A 23,872-nucleotide genomic window follows, 5' to 3' on the forward strand; every position below is an offset into this window, starting at 1 on the left:
GGCGTGAAGAATAAAGATGTCTTCTTCAGGGCAGATACTATGCTTTGAACTTTCTAAGGAAGTCAGATCTACATTCTTAGTGTAGAGCTGTATGAAACACAAGTACACCTCTGGTTATATGATTGACTTTTCACTAAATTCAGAGGAGGTCTGCACAACTATCTCGAGTATTTTTACATTGAGGGCTTTTACTAGAATTAATATGTGTTATTAGATTGAAGAATGGTCATAACTACTGTTGAGTGCTTATCCGGTGTTTTATGTGTATGAGCCCGTTAGTCCCCACAATCACTCTGTGAGATAAAGGACTCCTATTCTCATTTTACAGAAGAGGAAACTGAGCCATGGGGATTAAATAACTTCTGCAGGGTCACCCAGCTAGTACAGAGAAGAGGTAGGATCGAAAGCCAGGCAGTCTAGTTCCTGAGCCTCCAGGCGACTATCCCGCACTTCCTTTCTCAGAAGTTTTTCTTCAGTTCCAAGCCAGAGTTGCTTTCTTGCTTTTTTCTTTAAGCTCAGCACCTTTGAAGTTAGTGAATAGAAGCACCAAAAGAAAAATACATACTGACAGTGGTCCAATACATCTGCATGTGTATATATATGCATATATGTACACCATATGTACGGTGTATTTTTTTTTTCCCAAAGCCCCACACCTAGGTAGGGTTGTGGGAAGGGATCTTGGTAAGACATGATTCCAAAACTAAAGTTTATCATCTGAAGGCATTACTGATGAAATTGAAGTTTCTAACTACATGACAGTTCTTGTTAAGAAATCTATTACATTAAATGTCTTGTTCATACTGAGCTTTGAGACACTCAAAATAATGAAATTGAACAACTTTAAAGTAAATTTCATTAAATTACTGATGAATGAATATTTTGATTTGAAAGTACTGGAATAGGGGTGCCTGGGTGGCTCAGTTAAGCATCTGACTCATCTCGCTATTTGTGGGATTGAGCCCTGCAACGGGCTCTGCTTAAAGCACAGAGCCTGCTTGGAATTCTCTCTGCCCCACCCCGATTGCATGTGGTGCACGCCCTCTCTCTTTCTCTCTCAAAATAAATAAACATTTAAAAAAAAATGAACTGAAAGTACTAGAGTAGTTCACCTATTTAAGCTCTCAGAACAAAATAGCCAAAACTTTTATTTCATGTTTCGTTTAACTGCATGAGCTAAAGAATAAATTGCTGGCGGTGCTTGCCTAGGGAAGTTGGTATAGTGTAGTGATTGAGAACTGAAGTACTAGAACAAGGTTGAAACAGGTCCTGGACAGATTATACTCTAGTTTTTGTTTCCTTACCATGTGAAATGAGGAATGGTAGTAGAAACTATTTAGGATTACTGTGAAGGTCCTATGAGAATCCAGGTAACCTGCTTAGCATAATATGTTAAGTAATGTCACCTGTTGCTTGCTCTTAAACAAGCAGAATCCTTTATGTGACCCACCCGTTCTTCATATGTGAGATATGGTCAGATGTTAGGAATTTCTTTGTTACGAGATCCTTTTTCAGAGGCCAGCCACTAGTTACAGGAACTCAAAAGTGTTTTTGAGATGATTGCCTATCCTGAACAGGCTCAGGATTTGAAAAGTTAACACATCTTTATTTCATGAATAAGGTCTCTCTCTTTTTTTTTTTTTAACATTAGACACAAATGCCAGACCCTAAGACCTTCAAGCAGCACTTTGAAAGCAAGCACCCTAAGACTTCACTTCCTCCAGAATTGGCTGATGTTCAGGCATAAAGTTGTTTACAGGTAATTGACCTTTTGTCTTTTCATTGCTTAATGTCAAGGTTATATACAAGAGCAAAATTACCTTCCATAACTGTGAAATTAATGTCTGCCTTCTAGCTGAGATTTCATTGCTTTCCCTCTTTTAGTTAGTGTTTACCTTCACAATTGCTAAAAGCCCGTTTTTCCAAACCAGATCTTCTCAATGCCTTTAAAACACCCAAGTTTTTACTACTGTAGCCCAAAATGGGGGGCTGAGGTGATGCTGGCCGACTCTGGTCCAAGAATGGAAGAGACTTCCCAACCTAAAGAAAGTAAATATTGCAAAGGCATTTGAGGGTCTTGCTCCCAGAAATGATGCAGAACAGTGTTCCTGAGTGCCTGGTTGCAGGTATTTTACTAATGGAGCTTCCGAATGCATTGAAATACGTAGCAAAATGTGGGCTTACACTGTATAAACTCATAGTTGCTTGAAAATAATCAGTTTACATTTTCGTGTGGTTGGTTTTTGTTTTCCCTAAGTGGTGGTGATGGTGTGAGATAACTTTCTTTTTAAAGTAAATTCATCAAAGATTGTTTATCAAATCATTGACAGCTCCCTCAGACTGGCTTGGTAGCTAATGCATGTGGTGCATTTTTCTTAGACATTTGAAATGCATAGAAGTGGTATTTGTGCAATGCTTACATTCACTGAAAATTCCATTTATGTTTTATAGGTGAATTCATGACACCTTTGACTCTTCTACTGTCTCAGACCTTAGGTAACAAACCTGCAGCTGCTTTTCTAACAAACTGTTGATCAGCAAAAATAAAGGGGCTACAGAAACACTCATTTTTATGCTGTTCCCTTTTGGGCTTCATGCAAAGACAATTCTGTGTAAATGTACAGTTGACTCTGATTTGGAAATCTGAAAATCAGTCCATCCTTGTTATAAGAAATTTTTTTACAATTGTAATTATATTGATGTTCATATTGTGTAAAATAACTCATTTAATAAAGTAGTACTTTGATTTTACAACATCACAGGATAAATGGTTCTAGAAATTCTGTTCTAACTTTCCACATTATTTGCCTTATAAAAATCTAATGAATTCGTCAGCTAGACTCGCAAGCGCAATTCTTACCTCCCTTTTCCAGAGCTCAGTGGCAGGTTTATTATTTACATCAGAGCAGACTCATTCATGCAGTTTTATTGGCAGCTGCTGATCTAGGTGAAGAATGACTTACCTGCTGCCTTAGTATATTACTATCATGTGTCATTTCCCTCTCTGATCGTTCCCTATGTTTGAGGTTGGAATATTTTAACCTGCTCTATGAGCTGGCTATAGCTGCCAGCCAGGTACACCCTGTAGGTAACTGATAAATTCCTAATGCGGTTGGATTTTCATTGAGCCCTTCTGAAAGATTATGTTCTGAAGTATATGCCTTAACGAGATAATCAGTAAGGCTTTCGTTTAATACAAAACATGATGGATCATGCGTGAACTGGTAAAGGTCTGTCTTATACAAATTATACTGGATTCTTTCCGAATTCTTCAAGTTCATTAGTTTGAAATTAAAACTCCATATTTGAAGGAGTTTTTGCAAATTATTAATAATTTGGCCAATTTTATGAGTGGTTTTCACTAATAGAAAGATTGGAATGACTTGCTGCTGGGTTAATTCCCAGAACCTTCTCCCTCCTTTCATTTTGCAAGTGAATGGTTGGTTTTAGAAGTTTACTTTGTACTGGTTCCTAAAATCAATTCAATATGATTTGTTTGAACTAGAAACATATTAAAATAGGCCAATGTCCACATTCTTTTGGCTCTATGGAAAGGGAAGTGGGTTGGTTCAGATGGATGAGGTAAATCCTACCCAGTTAAGGAAGACTAATTTTAGCATTCTTCTAATTTGTTTTGGTCAGCTATTAACTTTACCAGTGAAACTGCTGTAACTCAGTTTAAATTTTAAAGTTAGTATAATAGGAAGAACACTCAGCTCTTTACTGGTAATTGCTTAGAGCCACAAATCTGATCCTGTGGGTTACAAAATGTGTTCCCTCTCTCTGCTGTAACTCGTCACTGCATTTGTTTCGTAGCTGTGCGTATTCTGCCCGCCTTGTTTGACTTCACTGTAAGTTTAAAATAAGATATTTACAAGGAAGAGCTTCAGTGGTGATAGTTTCTTAGCAACCTTCTATTACATTCTTACTTTAAAAGTCATTTTTTCCATGTATTTTTTAAGTTTCAGATTCAGTATCTGTTTTTCCTAATATGTTGGTTACCAGAACATTAGAATTTGCCTGATTGCTTGTGGTGGGTATTACAGAAGTTCTGGCTAAATTATAGTTTAAAGGTTTTTAAAAGTGCTTTGACCATATGTATGTTTAAATTTAGTAACAAATCATTTAAAAACCATTCACAAGTTTTGGTTTTATTTTTTTTTTCATTTGTTTTACTGACTGTAATTCAGAATAAAAGCTTTTTGTTCGTGTATTTAACCCTTTTATATAAACAGCTGAAGACACCATATTTGACTTTATATCTCAGTGATAGGAAAATAGCTGCATTGGCCTTGCATAAGACATTGATTCTCATACTTCATGTAAGGATTATTAGTACAATCCCTTCTTATTACGTTTGAGTTAAATTTGCTCTAAAGGGAAAATTAAAATTCTTTAGCATCCTCGTTACTTAATTTGAAGATTCTTTAACAGATCACAGCAAAGTTCATTATGAAACTGTTATGGTGTCTTCAAAGACTTTATAAAATCTGAGACACAGAGGATCGGTCCGTCTGTATTCTGTATTTCCATTAATTGCCAAAAGGAATGGGGTTAAGATTAAATTTGTTTCATTCTACTTCGTATGGATCTACACCCCCATGGTTAACTGACACACTGGGGGCTCAGTTGTGTGCTGTAATGTCTTATTAAAGAAGATATTAAAGAAAACTAAACTAGTCTAATTTCTTCTACATTCTAGGAGATTTTTATATTGCCTCTTCCCATTTTTTTAACTTCTTAGTTGCCTCTTTAGTGTAGAGCTCAGTCGTTCTAAAGGCAGCAAGAGATTTGTTTCATTTCTCATTGTTTTTCCTGCAGTTTGGTCTGTTTTAGGTGTACAGGATACTTGGAAAAGGTGGTCATTCTGAAACCTTCCTGTGTAGACTAAGTGTAAGTTGCTGGAAGGGATAAGTAATTGGCTGTTAATATAAAAATAATACTCAAATGAAAAATGCTTAGGTCAATAAATTGAATGGGTAAGTCTTTTAGGACACTGACTCCAATTTGAGATAACACTTTGGTTTTATATTAAGGCTCCTGCATTGCTAGTTAATCACATGATGCAAACTTGAGCTATGTGTAGCCTGAATGAACTAGAATTTACCAAGGTTACTATTTTGACAAAAAGAATTCTAGTTTTTCATTTTTATTAGTTTGTGGAATATACTATATCTTTTAAAATGCAGCTAATATCAAGGCCTTTTTCTAAAGTACAGTGATAGCCACAGTCCAAACTATAACTAAAATACCTTATTTATTTATTATTTTTTTTTAAATATTTTTATTTATTTCTAGGAGAGAGAGAGAGAGACAGCGTGAGCAGGGGAGGGTCAGAGAGAGAGGGAGTCACAGACTGAAACAGAATCCAGGCTCCGAGCTGGCAGTCAGCACAGAGCCCGACGCGGGGCTCGAACCCACGAACCGCGAGATCATGACCTGAGCGAGAGTCGGACGCTTAACCGACTAAACCACCCAGGCGCCCACATTTATTTATTTTTGAGAGACAGAGACCAAGCACAAGTGGGGGAGGGGCAGAGAGAGAATGAGACACAGAATCTGAAGCAGGCTCCAGGCTCTGAGCTGTCAGCACAGAGCCCAACGTGGGGCTCGAACTCCCAAACAGATCATGACCTGAGCTGAAGTCAGATGCCCAACCGACTGAGCCACCCAGGTGCCCCTAAAATGCCATATTTAAATTTAATCTGAATAATTTATTTTGTGATTTTTCATTTTGGTGGTTTGGGGTTTGGTTTGATTTTAGTCAGACAAACTTTTTCTTGAGTGCATAGAAATGAAGATCAACACTAGGGTTTGTGTTTACTGAAAATTTTCAGGCTTCCCTAATTTTATCTGTTGTAAATGTTACAGATAAACCTTAGCCCTTCCTACGTATAGATTTAATTAAACATCTATATGCTTTATTGAGAAAATAGATGTTTTATTAATAAAAGTTCAGCCTGTCATTAGTTGTGGGTTACCATACTGAACTGAAAATTAAATGTCTTCTATTTTAAATGTTCTTTGCATAAGCTGTTTAGTGAGTTATCTTTTCAGAGTTTTTAATTTTTGGTTTTGAGCAGCCATTCTCTAGCTCCCAATTTTTTGTACATAGTAGGACTCCAAATTTAAAATCTGCATATACAGAGCCAGACTTGAGTCATTTATTTGTATCCATATGGGTATATCTACAATGTGAAGTAATTGTGTTAAAATCCTATGACTTTCTAATCATTTTTTATGTGTACACCATCATTGTTTTTATACGTGATATCATTAATAGCTTAGGTTTTTGTAGCCCAAATAAGTACCTTATTTTGTCACTGTCTTCAGTCTTATAAAATTCTGAATGTGACTTGCATTTTGGATTCCGTATTATTAAAATTTTAATTAGTAAACAGGCCATGATAATCCTTCCTTTGTAAGAAGGTAACAGTGTTTCTCAAAATTAGGTTTATAGTTAGGGTGACCATACATCCTGGTTTGCCAAAGACAGTCTTGGTTTAAATATTGATTTAGTACTAAATATCAGATTTTAACTAGATATTAATATGCTTCATTATAAATCTTAATACTACCTCCTTTTACTTACACATGTCAAACAGTTCATAGGTCAGTTGTCAAACAACCAAGGTCCTTTCCACCCCCCCACACCCCGGTCTTTTTTTAAAAAATAGGCATTTTGGGGAAGCCTGATTGGCTCAGACAGTTGAGTGTCCAGTTTGGCTCAGATCATGATCTCATGGTTCGTGAGTGTGAGCCCCGCATCAGGCTCTGTGCTGACAGCTCAGAGCCTAAGCCTGCTTCAGATTCTGTGTCTCCTCTCTCTGCTCCTCTGCCCCCATATAAATAAACAGCAAAAAAAAATTTTTTTAATATTATGTTTTTATTTAATATTTAAATTTAATATTTAAATATGTTTTATTTATTTCTGAGAGAGAGAGAGACAGCATGAACAGGGGAAGGTCAGAGAGAGGGAGATACAGAATCTGAAGCAGGCTCCAGGCTCTGAGCTAGCTGTCCGCACAGAGCCCAATGCGGGGCTTGAACCCACAAACTGTGAGATCATGACCTGAGCCGAAGTTGGATGCTTAACTGACTGAGCCACTGAGGCGCCCCCCCCCAAAAAATTTTTTTAATGTGCATTTTTTTAAACCTTATGGCATCAGTACTGCCAAGGTTTTGTCTTTTAAAGTCTTTCCATCTATTTTAAGTTTTTTTTTTTAAGTCATACTGAGACTTAAATATCTAGTCAAATGAACTGGATTCTAAAGCCTTTAAATGCCTTTATTCATAGGCACTCACATGAACTTAATATTGTTTGTACTGAGTAATTCAGACTTTTCTTTTTTAATGTTTGTTTTTGAGAGACAGCATGAGCAGGGTAGGGGCAGAGAAAGAGGGAGACACAGAATCTGAAGCAGGCTCCAAGCTGTCAGCACAGAGCCCAACACGGGGCTCAAACCAGTGAACCTGAGATCATGACCTGAGCTGAAGTTGGATGCTTAACCAACTGAGCCACTCAGAGACCTCACAGACTTTTATTTTCTGATCATCTTTTCTCCCAAAGGACTTAGGGAAGATGACCAGTTGGGATTAGAGGTTCTGCCGCTTAGTACAGGACATTTTCCCTGAGCAGGGAATGGAGACCAGCAGTTCTGGCTGCAGGTTAGGTGGCCCCTGGGCTAATAGCAGGGAACATTTAAGGCAAACCTTGTGATTTTGATACAGGAAGTTATAAAGGTGTAGTGTAAAAGCATTCTCCTATCCCCAGGCCCAATTTCAGTTTACCCCACTGTTAAAATCTTACAGTACTGTGGTGTGCTTATCACAACTAATAAACCAGCATTGGTATATTACCATTACCAGTTTGTCTATTAATGTCTTTTTTCTAAAGAGATCCAGTCCAGAATACCACATTGTACTTAGTTGGTATTTCTCCTTGGTCTTTTGTGGTCTATAATGGATTCTCAGCCTTCTTGTTTTTCATGACCTTGACACTTGAGGTGCGTGGCAGCATGTTGTATAATGTCCCTAGTTTGGATTTGTTTTTCTCGTGATTACATTACGGCACCAGGTTTTAGGGAGGAAGACCACAGATCAAATGCCCTGCTCATTGCATCCTGGGGGAAAATGATCACATGACATCATGGGTGAGGTTAGCCTTCATCACTTGGTTAGGTGCTGTCTGCTAGGTTTCTCCACTGGAAAGTAACAAATTTGTTCCCTTTTTTCAAAGTCCAGCCCTTAATTTAAGGTGAGTGGGGATTTAGCTCCACCTCCTGGAAGGGAGAGTATCTATGTGTATTACTTGATTTCTTCTATATGGAAGATTTGTTCTTCCTGTTATTTATCCATATGAACTCTTGATATTCATTTTGTTATTCAGATTACTTCATTAAGAGCTCTTTCAGATCAGCACCTGTATCCCTTTCCTATGCTCCCTCTTATTTTGATCACTTCCTTACTTTTAGTACTACAAGAAGTTCCATGCTCGCCTTATATTTCCTCTGCCCTTGTCCTCAAATGAGCCATTTCTCCAGAGTCCTAAGTTATTGGAGAATGGAGTATAAAAACCAAGATCTGGGGCTGCCTAAGTGGCTCAGTTGGTTAAGTGTCCGACTCTTGATTTCAGTTCAGGTCATGATCTGATAGATCAAGCCTGGCATCAGGCTCTGCACTGTGCCTGCTTGGGACTCTGTGTCCCTCCATTGCTTGTGCTCTCTCAAAATAAATTTTAAAAACAAACAAAAGCCAAGATCTGGCCACTAAATAGGAGGTTGTTTTTTGTTCATTTTCAGTTGTTTTTTTTTTAACTGAGAAATGTTGATCTTTTCCCCCACCATTAGCTATTATAATTTAAGGGTTGTAGGGAAGAAGAGTACTCACTTCCTGAGTGAGAAGTTTTCTGCATATCATTAGTGAAGCATTGTCTTTTTTTCCTTTTTTTGGGGGGGGGGGTATTTAAAACATTTTAAAATTTTCTTTTTGAAGCATTCTCTTTTAAGTCACCAGGATATTTATTGAGAATAATGTATGTGAAATTGCTTTATAAACTATAAAGCATTATATAGAAGTAATTCATTATTATGAAAGAAATCCAGCAAAGGTCCTTTATCTTTAGAAATTAAAATGCATTTTACATACTTTGAGGTTATGTGGGTAAGTGTTTGGTGTGTTTTATAAATAATAACTTATACAGGAATATATATAGGAGGGAGATGACTTGTGGGTTAGAGAGGTTGATTGGAGCCTGGAAGGCGGGGCGTCAGCTGGTGAGGAGTGGGAGTAAATGGGGGAGATCCAAATGAGGGTGGCTGACTGAGCAAAAGCTGAGTTAAGAACATAAAGTTTCTTTGAGAGAAAGTGAGTAGGCCGGCCAGAGCATAAGGCTTGAGAATGAGAGCCTGTGAGCCCATGGGTTGAGAGTGGGGTGCAGTCAGAGCGGGGCCAGACTGTGCAATGCGTGCACATCATAATAGTTCAAATTACTCCCAATGCCGTCAGGGCACTTTCAGGGTTTGGGGGCAGGAGGGTGACACGATGGTAGGAAGATTCATATTTACTCATCAAATATTTTGTTGGTCCTTTTTTTTTTTAAATAGAGATCTTTTTACAATTTTTTGGACTTGTTTCTTTTAACTGTACTATCTGTAGTTTAACTTTTGATTATTCAAGTTCATTACATATGCAGATTTATAGGCAGGAATTTTGCTCTTCTATAGTACAGTGATACCGCTGGGCCCAAAAAGCTGTATTTTGGGATGTTTGCCTGGCCCTAAATGGCCCCAGACTACAGTGTGTGTCTACATGATACTTCTTGTGTTCTACTTCATTACAAAAATAATATTTTTGTTACATATAGAAATTTGAAGAATATAGTAAAGTTGGATTTTATGTAGTCGCTTTTTGCACGTTGTTTTCCATGTCACTGAATATTATAACAGGTGGAGTCTTTTCATGTTACAAAGTTGGTATAAGCCACTTTTGTGGCTGTTTAGTGATCCATCCAGTAGATTTGCTGTAGTCGGTGTTTTTCCTTATGTTTTTAGGTCTCACTAAGTTTTTACATTAGGTCTGTTCAGCAGGTTACAGTAATAAAACCTTTCATGGTTCTAGATCTTCTGACCTGCATTTTGTTAAGTTCTGTTATTTCATATTTCTGTATATGGATTTTCATAGTAACAAAATAGATTGTATTTAAGTCTTGTTTTGAATAGCCAGAATACTTCTAATAGGAACAGTTTCTCAGGTAGGATAGGAGGCTGTGAAACATTGAAGGCAGTCGTTGAATGACCAGTAAGGAAAATGGCAGCACTGAGGTTCAAATTTGGCCTTCACTTTCCCGGCTGAGTGAATGTGGACCGGTTACTTCACCTTTCTGAGCTACCGTATCTTCTATCACATTAGGAAACCCAGAAATGAATCCCTACCTTAAAGGATGGTTCTAACTTAAGGAGAAAATGACATACGGATAGAAGTACTTACGCAGTCAATTGGTGCTCAAGAACTTTGCTCTCTTCCCATTCTTTTTTCTGCTAAAAGTTAGTACATAGTATGGCTCATGCATGCCCTTCTTATTTTTTCCCGTTTCTTTCTTGTGTTTTTTCTTACTGAAATAGCTTTTTTCTCTCTAACTCCAGTCTCTTCCTGTGGAAATGCACTCCATTCTTCAGGGCTCAACTCAACTGCTGATACTTTTCTGAAGTTACTAGGTTCCTGAAAAGCAGTAAAGAAAAATAATCGTTTTCAGTGAAGCAGCAAACTGAGCAATGTCTGTTTGCTTCCTTGTATTTTGTAAGAGGGGAACAAACCCAATCTGATGAAGCACTGAAGGGGGACAGGCTATCACTGGGTCTTCACTTGGCCCTGGTCAGTCACAGCTCAGAAGGCTGTAGGAACTTTCAGAGTTTGCCAGTAAGTCTGAAGCACTATCATTCTAGGGAAGTAATGCCGATGAGAAGCTCTTGTGAAAGATACACATAGGTAATCTGTGTCTTGATTTTCATAAAGCACAAAAGAGGATATCAAAGAAAGGACAGAATGTTTAATTTTCTCTTAGTCTCTAGGTAATTACGTGTGTTAGCTTTTCATCGTGAATCCCCTTTTCTTCACCTGGACTAATTTTGTATATAGGTTTCTCATCTCTTCCTTCCCCCAACCACATTTCTTTTTGCTGCAATAAGAAGTTCTCTGGGAGCACAGTTCAGGCTGCATCCCCGCCTCTGAAGCAGATGAATACACCCCTGCTCTGGGACTGACAGGTCCCCCACAGTCTGGCCCCGGCACACGCTTCCTGCCAACCCCTTCTGCCCTACCTGATCCCGTGCTTTTCCCTGAGTAAGAACTCTCACTACCCCTTTCCTGCATCCACATGAGTTTTCTGTCTCCTAACTAGTGTGCCATCTTTCTCCTCTTCCAGTGTCTAACTCTAGCTTTTCCTGATGCTCTCCAGGCTCCCTCTTTCTAGAAAGCCTTGGCCACTTGGAATAGTCTTTTTTTATCTCTTCAGCATGGTGTGTACTGTTCTGATTTAGGATCCTTGGGAACCAGGAATTGTCTCATTATATGCCTACTTGAATGTTTATGATGGAGTATGCAACTATTCATTATCTTTAAATGGAATAGTCTCTGAATTGCAAGAAATCATTCTTGTTGCTATTATGGATTACTTTTAAAACATTTTGGATTTCCTTTTTCAGATTACTGAAGTCGTACTGAGTGCTTATCACAGGCAGTGCCATAGATGTAGAACATTTCATGGTTTTCAAAGTCATTTTTCTTTTTTTAAATGCATACAAAACATGAAGTCAAAGGACAGCTTGATAATACATCTTAATTTCAGCAAGGCAGAGTAATGTAAGATAAATGGACTTAAGCTAATTTTGAACTTCTGTACCAATATGTTTAATAGATGTCAGCCTGTCAACTTCCCTTAAAGCTCTGTCTTGTTCAGTTTAAGTGTGTGTGTATGTGTGTGTGTGTGCGTGCACGTGTGTGCATGTGTTAGCAGTTTGCAGGTACTACAAGATATGGAGGGAAGCTAATAAGAGAATTATAGTTCAGAAAGATTTTAGGCTGAAACACTAAAGTGACACCAACAAGAATTAGTTTAAATGGAATAAATGTAAGTCCAATTAGGATTAATAAAAATTGCATCGTATAAGTCTAAATTATGGACAGGAATCTGTCTTTCCTTTTTTTTTTTTTTTTTTTTTTTTTTTGTGATAGCAATGTGTTAGTTTGTTACAGGCTTATGTTGAGTCAAATATGATTTCCTTGCTTTAAAAGGTGGGAATGCAACCTTAATTTAGGAGAACACACATAATCACACACAGTGCTCTTCATTCGTTGATAGCCAGTTTCCGTGTGAAATTGGTGTTTGATTCTTGATGTCTTTGTTTTTGTTGTCTTCAAGTGAAACAGTGCTTGGCTAGATTCCATTTGGTGGGACAGGAGGGTTAGTATGGTGAGTAGACCTTAAGCTATGTTTGCAAGGGAGACGCTTGGAAAGTTGCTGTTTGTTCTAGGGGCAGATCTGAAAGATCATGGAAGTCATTACCTGACTATAAGAAAAATCATCACAACACTGGATCTGGCCCAGGAGCAGAAGGACTTGGTTATGGACTGAGCCTCCCTTCCCTCAAGTTCTTAGCAAGGCAGTTGTCTAATAATGTCTGGGGCTGTGCAGCAGGGTTTTCTAGCATGTAGAGGGAGGTAAAGTAAATGAGTTCCAAGATCCCTTCTCATCCAATAATCCTGTGACACCAGGTCATTCACAGCGCAGGAGGTATATAGATCTGTACTCTGAGTGAGTTTTGTCAAGAGGTAAAGAGGGAAATAGAAGAAAATAGTGGGAATTTTTTTTTATTTTAACATAAAATTTAATTTGTCCTCATCTTTCTCAGATATTCATAAGCTTTACATGGGGAAACTACTGAATCAGGGTAGGTGTCAGTATATCTTTATCACATTTGAACTTGAGATGTACATCCGACTATAGGGTATATTTGTGTTCAATATTTTAATAACTCTTAGGTCTCAAACTGGTTTAGAAGTGCTTCTTTTTGGGGCACCTGGGTAGGTTAATTGTCCAACTTTTGATTTTGGCTCAGGCCGTGATTTCATAGTTCTATGAGTTTGAGCCCCACATCGGCCTCCACACTGATGGTGTGGAGCCTGCTTGGGATTCTCTCCCTCTCTGTCTTTTCCTTCCCCCACTCACTCACTCACTCTCTCAAATAAGTAAACTTTTTTTTTTAAAAAAGGCTTATTTTTGTCACCTAGTGAATGGTATATAATAATATATATAGTTTAAGTCAGGACTCTTCTTCATGTCTGTAGACTCCATACTTCAATTATAAAATTCTGTGAGTAAAAATTCTGTGGGACATCTGGGTGGCTCAGTCAGTTGAGCGTCCAACTTCAGCTCAGGTCATGGTCTCCCAGTTTGTGAGTTCCATCCCCACATCAGGCTCACTGCTGTCAGTCTGTCAGCACAGAGCCTGCTTCAGATCCTCTGCCCTCCTCTCCTTGCCCCTCCCCCACTTGCGCTCTCCCAAAAAATATTTTTAAAAATTCTTGACTGTACACTACTAAGGTATTTATAAGTGATAAGCATGTGTGTTCATTATTATTATAAGGCATCACAAAAATAGACCTTAAATTAAGATGAGATGAAAAAACATTCTTTTTTCTTTTCCATTTTTTAGTTCTGGTAAAAGACACAAAATTTACAATTTTAATTTTTTAAAATTTACTCATTTATTTTTTGATTTACATCCAAGTTAGTTAGCATACTTGCAATAATGATTTCAGGAGTAGATTCCAGTGATTCATCCCCTACATATAACACCCATTGCTCATCCCCACAAATGTCTTCCTTAAGGTCTCTTACCCATTTAGCCCATCCCCCCACCCACAACCCCTCCAGCAACCCTCAGTTTGTTCTCTGTATTTGAGTCTTTTATGTTTTGTCCCTTTCTCTGTTTTTACATTATTTTCACTTCCCTTATGATAATCTGTTTTGTATCTTAAATTCCATAGAGTGAAATCATGATATGTATCTTCCTCTAATTCTGGTTCCTTCCATGTAGTTGCAAATGGCAAGATTTCATTCTTTTTGATTGCCAAGTAATATTCCATTTGTGTGTGTATCACATCTTTATTCATTCATCTGTCAATGGACATTTTGGGCTCTTTCCATACTTTGGCTATTGTTGATAGTGCTGCTGTAAGCATTGGGGTCCATGTGCCCCTTCGAAACAGCACACCTGTATCCCTTGGATAAATACCTAGGAGTTCAGTTGCTGGGTCGTAGGGTAGTTCTGTTTGTAATTTTTTGAGGAACCTCCATACTGTTTTCCAGTGTGGCTACACCAGTTTGCATTCCCACCAACAGTGGAAAAGAGATCCTCTTTCTCTGCATCCTTGCCAACATCTGTTGTTGCCTGAGTTGTTAATGTTAGCCATTCTGACAGATGTGAGGTGGTATCTCATTGTGGTTTTAGAAAAAACATCCTAATAATTTTTTTTCCGTATCCCACTGAATCATCTTGTATTAGCAGCTGGAACACACACATCTCACTTTGGAAACGGTTGTTCGGTGGCATAGAACTTGGGACCTTGGTCTCCCATTTGTTTTTAAGCTGAAGAGGCTTCTAGCAACTTAGTGATGTGTATAGATCCACAAAACAATAAAAGCTAGTGAAATGCTCAAAGGGTCCACGCTGCATATAAAACATGCAAAGCCTGTAAAAAGTATAAGACACAGTCTACCCTTGAAAAAAACTGGTAGAAGGCATGCAGCAGCAGTCAATTTTGAGTAGTTAGCCCATTTAGTTTGGAACCTGATGCTGGGACTTAAGACTGAAGACAGAGATTTTTCTTATTGTGCATAATGGTGATCTTTGAAACCATAGAAGTGGTGATTATTTCTAAGGCAATATAGTAAAAAGAAGAAAAAGCTGCGTATAAAATTTTGGAAAGCCTTCCCATTTGGAAGATGGGTAGAGAAGGAGCCAGGAACAGTGACTAAAAGAGCAGGTGACAGGGACACAGAAAGTGTACCAGGATATACTATGGCCTTGAGTCCTGGGAGAAGAGGGAGCAAAGGCTGAGTAGTCAGGGGCGTGAACTACCATTCACTCACAGAATGCCTGCTTCGTGCCAGAGTGTGGGTTAGACGCATTTCTGAACTGCAGCAACCATCATCCCAGGTGGTGCTCCGAGGTCCAGGCAGGAAGGTAGAACGGTTAGAAACTGGGTAGCATGAAGCAGGTGTAGACAGCTGACCTGAGCAGCCCAGGGAGTGTCAGGTAGCAAATGGCCACAACTGAGGCCAGGCTTCCTTCAGAGAAGCCCAGAGCCCTGATGGCCAGGGAAACCTGTTTGTAGTTTGTCCTGTGGGGTTGTCCTTTTTTTAGGCAAAACTAGTTTAATTTATATTTAAAACATTGGCATAAAATACTTAGAAACAAATATGCCATATTTAGGTATAGCATCTTACGTTTTCAGTGTTTTAGCCCTCGGTGACATACAATTTACTAGCCATTCTTGGTAGCATGAAAATAGAGGCTACCAAGTTACTTATTAGGAATATGTTGACATTATGATATCCTTTCTGACCAATTGTTTAAACTCTGAGACTTATTTTAGTCTTTTAAATCAAATGTAAAAGTGGTTATTTTCTCAAAAAAAAAAAAACAAAAAACTTGTAGAAGTGCAGTTTCTGAGTTGAAGGTCTATGCAAAAGCTTTCACACTGGCTGTCCTTTGACATGGGAAAGGAGGCCACGCGTCCCCAAGTGTTTTGCATGGGGAAATGGTGGAGGAGACATTCAGAAGCTCTTGTCAGCAGTGCAAGGAGGATATTTTAAAAATCTATGTTAAAATGCTTTTGTAAGATCTCGAACCCTTTGAAGTCTAGTGCAGTGGTTCTCCAAGACTGTGCAATGTGCTGGTGTGTGCTTTCGAACTACGAAAAGCGAGTCATTAACTAATGATTACTGTAAAGTACCAAAGCTTGTAGACTCTTCTATAAAGTAGAACGGATTCAAGTCTGTCCCCTACAAGAATACCACTTAGTGGCATTTCAGCATGCTTTCTCCAGAGGGAAAGCTCGAATTTGTTTTGTATTTTGAGTGAATAACAGTGGGAAATACCTGTCTTAATGTTTAAATGCTTTGGAGCTTTTCTTCACTTGTTCTTTGCCATCTTGTTGGTGGTAATTAGTTTTTTATTTATTATAAAAGTAATTCGTGCTTTGTGGTAGATAATTCAGACAATACAGATATAAGTAGAAGCCCCTTACTTTCCCATCCATACTGTGAAACTGGTTTTGTTTGTTTTGGTTTTGATTGGCCTGTTGACTGATGGACTGATTAGTTTGGGTTTCAGCTTCCAAATTCAGAGTACCACTATTTTTGAATGGTTTGTTTGCATTGTATAAAGGGGGAAATTCCCATGACCAGCTGTCACCCTACTCAGCGGGGTCTCTGTGATTTGAAACACCTTGAAAGCTCTAACTACAAAACTCACCAACTCAATGTAAAACCAGATTTTAATTGGCTTGCGTTGTGAAAGGCTCTAATTAAAGAGCCTGCCACTTGAGGGAAATGCCACAGCCCACTGGACACACCCTACATGAGGGAGGCCTCAACTCCAAATCCACTTCCATAAAGGATGTTTGATTGCATGAGCAAAGAATTTGAGGTCTACTAGTATTTTCTTGTTTTGTTCTTGAAAGTCTAACTACAAGCCTGAAAGAAATAATCTACCTATTGTGGGATTGTTGTGACTACTGTCAGGTCCCTGGGGAAAGATGTATTACAAGGAAAACTTGGAGTTTCAAAGGAAATGGTTTTAACGCACCAAGACCCTGGAGTGATGCTTACATCAAGATACAGAGGTTTGCCTTTCATATTCTAAGCTGGTTCCTCATTAACATAATTTTATCTAAAGCAAAATAAAAAGTTCAGGGTGAAACATTTTCACCTAAGAGGTTTGAAATTAGTATCCAGTTAGCCTGTATCCAGAGCTGATTAGTGACAGTACCAGTCTGAATAACACTGCCACTTACTATATTAAGATACTTCTACCCAGTAAGGAGTAACTTACCGATTATCCCACATGATGCCCACTCCTCAAGCCACCCTGTCCCTCTGCTTCCCATAACCTCCTTCTACCCCACCAACAAAAGGGATGACCGAACAGCGGCCTGCTGGGCCCTGCCCCAGCACTGTGGCCCAGGACCTGTCTGATTAGCCCGTGCCCTACTAGTTGTTTATATCGTGTTTCCAGTGTTTGTCCCTATGTCAACAAGAGCTGAGTGGCACAGCAGGGATTAATCCAAAACCAACATTTGGCAGTTTTTCCCTTAATACTGAACACAGAAATGTGATGTGTGATTTAAATGGTCAAATGCAAACCCGGGAATGGCAAACCTTGGGAGAAAATCACATGCTTGCTCAGCTCCCTTAACTCTTCTGTATTATCCTACATTCCTTCTCCCTTTTCCATATACTCAAATTTTCCTTTATTCCAGCCTGAGACAACACTGCCCCATTTTGTCTTGTCCATTTATCATTGGATCTTGGCGTGGGTACCTTGAGTCGTTCAGTGTCAGTGTCAACAGAATACGGTCAGTGATGGGATCACTGGCGGTGCTGATCTTACAGAGCTACTAACACTGAGATCCGTTTATTTTTCTTCTAAGGAAAGGCAAAATGTCATTATGCCCTGTGGTTCACTGCTTCTACCAGATGTTTTATTGACCTTTTATTAGTCTCCCAAAGATCTAACAGTCTGTTCTTGTAAATGCTGATCGTTTTGAGGGGAATGGTTGTTTCTTGTCATTTGGGATGAAGCAGTAGGGTGTGAGAACTTAAAACATGGGCTCTGAACTCACCTGTGTGTGAATTTCAGCCCTGCCTTTTTCCCTTTGTGACTTTAGGTTAAGTCACCTAATCTAGCCAAACCTATGTAGTCTTCAGTAAAGTAGAGATGATGGTGAGAGTTACTTACCTCTTAAATGTGATATAAGCACTGAGTGCTTAGATCGAGTGTTCAGTAAATGTTAACCATACACAATAAGCAATCTCCTTTTCTGACCCTGGCAGATAAGCCACTTGAATGTCTGGTGTCTGAATTGTTGGAAAGTGCCAAGTGATTTTGGGAAAGTCACATGATTGCTCTGAGTTTCAGAAAACGTGAAAGCACCTATAGAACAGCTGGCTCAACAATTGCCGAGCGCCTTTATGGAACACGGCGATGGACAAAATGGACCATTGGTGTTCATGGCGCTGACACAGAAGTAGGACTAAATGTTGATTTTTCAGCCAGAGAAGACGAAGAAATGCCACCTATACAAGTTGTAAAACCGAATGTGGTTCTCCCTCTCGAGAGAGTAGGTTTTATTCTCCACAACACGAGTGAAGCATTCTAGGAGCTACAAAGACGGTGTCCATAGTACCAAACAAGGGTTAGTAGTTGGTGACTCAGTTTACTGAGGAGATTATAGATGCCTGAGTATGATCTTAATGCTACCGTTCTGGAGCACAGGCCTGAGTTGTGCCAGGACTGACCATGTCGGCTAGTGGTTACCTGTTTCGCTAGCTCCCGTGGGCGCAAATGGTAAGTGAAATCTGGAATGTATCTCTAGTGATCTGGAACCCTAGATGGTAAACCACAAGTTCTGGGGCACAGGTGGAATTCGTTGCATCTCTTCTAGTTGAAGGTCTTGCCCAGAGGAGGTATGGGAAGTGAGCAGATGGTTTTATACACGGTATCAAGTAAGTTTGTTTTTCTGGACTGTGGTTTATAGTACCTATATTTTAAGGCTCTAAAGGGGCCCCTGGGAAACGGATGCCAAAACAGGACGGAAGTGTAACCGGGTGGGGGATGAGCCTGTGAAGAACAGAGGGAGAGGCTAGGATGGCCTCCAGACCCCCGGGCCATTCTCCCACCTGTGAAGGGAGAACCGCTATGGAAGGAAGAACGGGGCAGAAGCGTCAGACTGTCGCGCAGTTCTGAGAAAGCTTCTGCCAGGCCGATGGGGTGACCCTAAGCAGAGTCTCCCAAGAGAGACATCCTGTGCCCGCCGGGGTTGGGCAGTGGTTGGTGGCAGGGTGGGCAGAGGGTGGTCTCGGAAGACTGCTAGATCCAACAGGGCCACACCTGGGGCTGCCAGCTGGGTTCCCGCAGCCTCGGACATTCCAGCAGCACACCTTCATGGGCGCCGCAGATCCTAAACTGCTTCCCCTTATGGGAGGGCTGTGGCATATGAAGGTAGGTCCTTGGGAATCTATAGGCAAAGAGACCCACCTCTGGCTCATCACTTGGTAACAGTCACCTATGTATCAGGCCCTGGGGGTGCAACCCTAAGCTTGATGTAAGGGTTCTTCTCGCCATGCAGTTTGTGGTCTGCTGGGAGGACAGCTATTGTGAAAGCACCATGCGTGTGTCCTCTAGTAGGTGGTCATCAGGTTCCCCTCAGGAGGCCAGGCCACCTGGGCCTTGAAGGCTGAGGAAATAGTAAGTACAGAGTCCTGAGGCAAGAAGGAGCTTAGTCTGTTCTAGGACTAGAAAAGGCCCTGGCGCTGGAGGGAAGGGAACATTCTGGGTGGTGTGGCATGGGATGAGGTTTGGAGGCGAGCAGGAGCCAGTTGAGGCAAGGCTTTGCCAGCTACGGTGAGGCTACATTTCTTTTTCTAAATATAGTTTATTGTCAAGTTGGTTTCCATATAATACCCAGTGCTCATGCCAACCAGTGCCCTCCTCCATGCCCGTCATCCCTTTTCCCTCTCCCCCAACCCCATCAGCTCTCAGATTGTTCTCAGTATTTAAAGAGTCTCTTATGATTTGCCTCCCTCCCTCTCCTTAACTATTTTTCCCCTTCCCCTCCCCCATGGTCCTCTGTTAAGGTTCTCCTGTTCCACATATGAGTGAAAACATACAGTGTCTGTCCTCTGCCTGACTTACTTCACTTAGCATAACACCCTCGAGTTCCATCCACGTTGCTACAAGTGGCCAGATTTCATTCTTTCTCACTGCCATGTAGTGTTCCATTGTATAGATAAACCATGTCTTCTTGATGCATTCGTCCGTTGATGGACGTTTAGGCTCTTTCCACGATTTGGCCATTATTGAAAGTGCTGCTATGAACATTGGGGTACATATGCAGGTGATGCTTCATTTCAAGTGCAATGGGAAGAACTGAAGATGTTCTGAGCAGGAGAGGGATGTGACTCGAATGACACTTTGTCGGGAGCCCCCTTCCTGTTATGCGAAGGACCATCTGGAAGGTGGCAAGCATGGTAGTGGGAGACAAGTAGGCGACTAACGACAATGCTGGGAGATGGCAGTGGAGACTTGGTCCCAGGTGGTAGCAGTTGCAAATGGGCTTCTCTATGAATGATTATGAATGAAAGAGAAGGAGGGACCCGAGCTAAGTGCCAGGTTTTGGCTTAGTCAGCCAGGCAGGCAGTGATGCCATAAACTGATCTAATAGGGAAGATGGGTGAGGGAAGTTTGGGGAAGAGCATGCCAGGAATTTAAGAACTCAACTCTGGACACGTTTGGGATGGCCATTAGCCCGGCGGCAATGTCAAGTACATCATACTTGAAGCACGTGTGTCCAGGCGCATATATGATTCTCAGGGAGGGGTTAGGCTGAAGATAGAAATTACAGAGTTGTCAAACATGCAGAAGGTATTTAAAGCTATGGGACTGGGTGAGACCACTTAGAGGAGAGGAGCCCTGAGAAGAGCCCAGCATTCAGATTAAGTAGAGGAAGAGGAGTCAAGAAAGGAGAGAAGAAACAGGAGGAACCAGTTGAGCAGCTCAGAGAGGAGGGTGCTTCAGGGAGGGAGCACTCACCGCCAAGTGTGTCAAGAGAGCCAGTAAGAGGAAACTAGCAAAGTCTTGGTAGCATGTGGGCATATTGGTCATCTCAACAAGATCATTTTCAAGTGAGTGGTGACAGGGGAAGCCAAAAATAAATGGGTTGAAGAAGGATTGGGAGATGGGAAGGTGGAAAGAGCAGGGATAGAGCGCCCATTTCAAGAGTTCTCTTGTGAAACAGGGATGGGCATCACTGGAGGAGGATGTGGAGTCTTAGAGAATCTTAAATATGTGTGTGTTCTAAAATGGAGTATGTTCTGGGCGCCTGGCTGTCATAGTCAGTGGGCACATGACTCTTGATCTTGGGGTTTTAAGTTCGAGCCCCATATTGGGTGCAAAGATTACTTAAAAATAAAATCTTGAAATAGAATGAAACAAGTTGTAAAAAGAACATTGGACTAATAGTCTTTGTTCCACTTTGCTGAGATTAGATTCTCAAACAAAAAAGAAGAAGAAAACCTGCCCGCAGCCACTGGGTAGAGACAGCTGAGTGTACACCGACTCCCACTGGATCTGGACGGCGGGGGTGAGTGTTAGCAGGTAGGGGTCCTTGGACGTGGTCCTGAGTGATGTCAGTCATGTCACCACCCTAGGTGTGAGGTGATGAGCCGGAAGCTCCTGAGAGTGCTGATGAGGACTTCGGCAAGGCCAGCCTCAGGGCTTCAGTAAAGACCTGTAGCCGCAGGAGGGAGAAGCATTCTTCTTCCTCAGCAGGCGGCAGCAGCAACTAGAGGAAGGGCCAGGTTGGCACGCGGGCCATGGGAATGTTAATGGACCCTGGAACAAGTAACAAGGTCTTCTGAGACCCAGCCGTACCGCTTGCTGCCAGTCCAGGTTTCCCAGCTGCCAGGCCCAAAAGCAACTGGCTGTTCACAGCACAAAAGGTCACAAGGCAAAAGTCATCTCTTGTCATTTCTTTGCAAGGGCTTCCCAAACTCTTGCTGTTTCTAGCAAGCTGCTGCTCTGGGGAGCAACTGTCCTACCAGAACGATGGGTTTCTGGCAAGAGCCCAAGTTCCCCTTTGAAGGTCTAGAAAAATGTGCTTGCCAGAAATTCGATAATTTCAGCAACAGGTCTTTATGCTTGAAAGGGTGAGAAAATGGCTCTGGTGAAATTATAGACATTGGTATTCTTAAGAAAATATGTGTGACAGAGACTTAGAGCAGTTGGAGAATCCCTTAATTTTCATGGAAACATGGGAAAGGGTAAGGAGTAATATATTTCAAGGGTTTCAAGTTAGGAGATTATGTTAGGCAAAGGGAATGAATTTGAGATGGTAACACCTGGAATTCCCCAGGGACCCCAGAAACAGGGCTGTGGACTGGAATATGGAGGCCCTAATATAAGGGGTGGCAGAGGATCAGTGTACGTCCCCAAATTAGAAGTGAAGTGACCAGAAGTGATTTCACTGTGGGGGTTATTGTAAAATTTGGGGACCACAGGATCCATCATCTGTAGGCCATGGTCTCCTAATCCTGATCCCAGAAAGAGGCAAGAGGTAGTTAAAATAAACATGCAGTTCAGTTCTCTGATCCTTTACCAGAATGGTCTACTAAAAGAGTGCATTTGGCAAATTTGTGACACGTTGATAATTTCATCTCTGAGATAATGAATGAAAAATGACAAACTATTTAAATAGACTTCCCTCCTAAAAGGAAAAATGTATCATTGCAAGTTCACAGTTTCATGCAGAAAAGGTATTGAAACTAACAGTGGAAAAGGGGGGCAAAAACAAAAAGAGCAAAAGCTGTGCCCAGATTCTACAAGGGAGAGCCTGGGTAAGCAGGGAATGTGGCTCCAAGGCAGGATGGAACTCAGCTCTGGGGTCTGGGAGGCTTCGCTTGAATGAGGTGCACACTGCAGTGAGTTTAGAGTACCATGGGTAGGACTTCATGGCCAGAAACAAAAAGGGACCATGGTATGAGAGAGAGCCCTCAGAAAGGCAGTGCAGTCACATGGTCACATGACTGACATGAGAAGGAAGGCACTCGGGTACCTCAGAGGCCCTGGGACAGTGATAAGAGATCTCTCCTGGATGGGGGGTACCCGGAGGGCTCCTGAACTGGAATGAGCTGGAAGGCGGAAGCCAGTGAAACTGAGGCTTTCCACCTGGGGCTAGTCAGTACTTAGAAATTGTGTTTAGAGGAAGAGGTTAAGAAAGGAGGGAAGTGATGTAAAGACAACAGCTGACCAGAAATTGCAGGACACTGCTGGGGAGGGAATGGTAAAGAATCAACCCGGAAATGATGGGGACCTTCCAGAAAACATGGCTTTGTCAGCATCTATGTCTATGGTCCAGGATCAGGCTTTTCCTTCTGGATCTGCTGAACTCTAAGCCATCCCCAGCCCATCAGGGTCACAACTAACATGGAGAAGTTCTACTTGGAATATACTAAACAGTGCCCTGCACGTGTTAAAAGGCAGCGTGTGCCCTTGGCTGAGGTTGTGGGACGGGAGCGTCAGCATCACTTGGCCTGCAGGTAATAACTGCAGATTCCTGATCACCCCCGCCTTCCTTCTGTCCCCAGCCAGTTGAGAATGGTGCTCCATCCCCCAGGAATCTGTAGTTTCAACATGGTCCTCAGATGATTCCAAAAATAGAGTTTCAGAACCACTAAGCTAATAGTCTGCACCCACCCCTGTTGCTCAGGGCCCCCATGGATATGTGGGCTTATAGCCTGAAGGTTTCTTTTTACCTGTCACAGTTTTGCTGCAACTTATGGGGCAACAGACAAGATTTCCTCTGGAATAAAGCCTTAAAAAAAAAAGTTGTGACTTTTCTAATGATTAGATTTGCAGTGATTCTCAGTTCTACACATTAGAAAAATACAAATGTCCACGTCCCAGCCCAGATCAATTAAGTCAGGATGTCTGGGGTGGGTCCCAGGCCGCTTTCTTTTCTTTTCTTCTTTTTTTTTTTTTTTCTGTTTTGTTTTGCCTTTATCTTTCAAAGTGGTTCTGATGTACAGCCA

General features: G+C 40.9%; 1 protein-coding gene across 2 annotated transcripts in view; it reads left to right on the top strand.

Annotated features, from left to right (window-relative positions):
- Nucleotides 1-2,756, top strand: part of ZNF706 (zinc finger protein 706) — a 239,429-nt gene extending 236,673 nt beyond the window's left edge. For both annotated transcript variants that reach the window (XM_077748243.1, XM_077748241.1), the window contains exons 3-4: nucleotides 1,652-1,759; nucleotides 2,452-2,756. In XM_077748243.1, coding sequence (XP_077604369.1) covers nucleotides 1,652-1,747 — 96 coding nt within the window. In that variant the 3' untranslated portion in view covers nucleotides 1,748-1,759; nucleotides 2,452-2,756. The remainder of the gene's footprint in view (nucleotides 1-1,651; nucleotides 1,760-2,451) is intronic.
- The last annotated feature ends 21,116 nt before the right edge of the window (nucleotides 2,757-23,872 follow it).

The sequence above is a fragment of the Crocuta crocuta genome, unplaced genomic scaffold (genome assembly GCF_008692635.1).
Source record: "Crocuta crocuta isolate KB4526 unplaced genomic scaffold, BGI_CrCroc_1.0 scaffold39, whole genome shotgun sequence".
Classification (NCBI taxonomy): domain Eukaryota; kingdom Metazoa; phylum Chordata; class Mammalia; order Carnivora; family Hyaenidae; genus Crocuta; species Crocuta crocuta.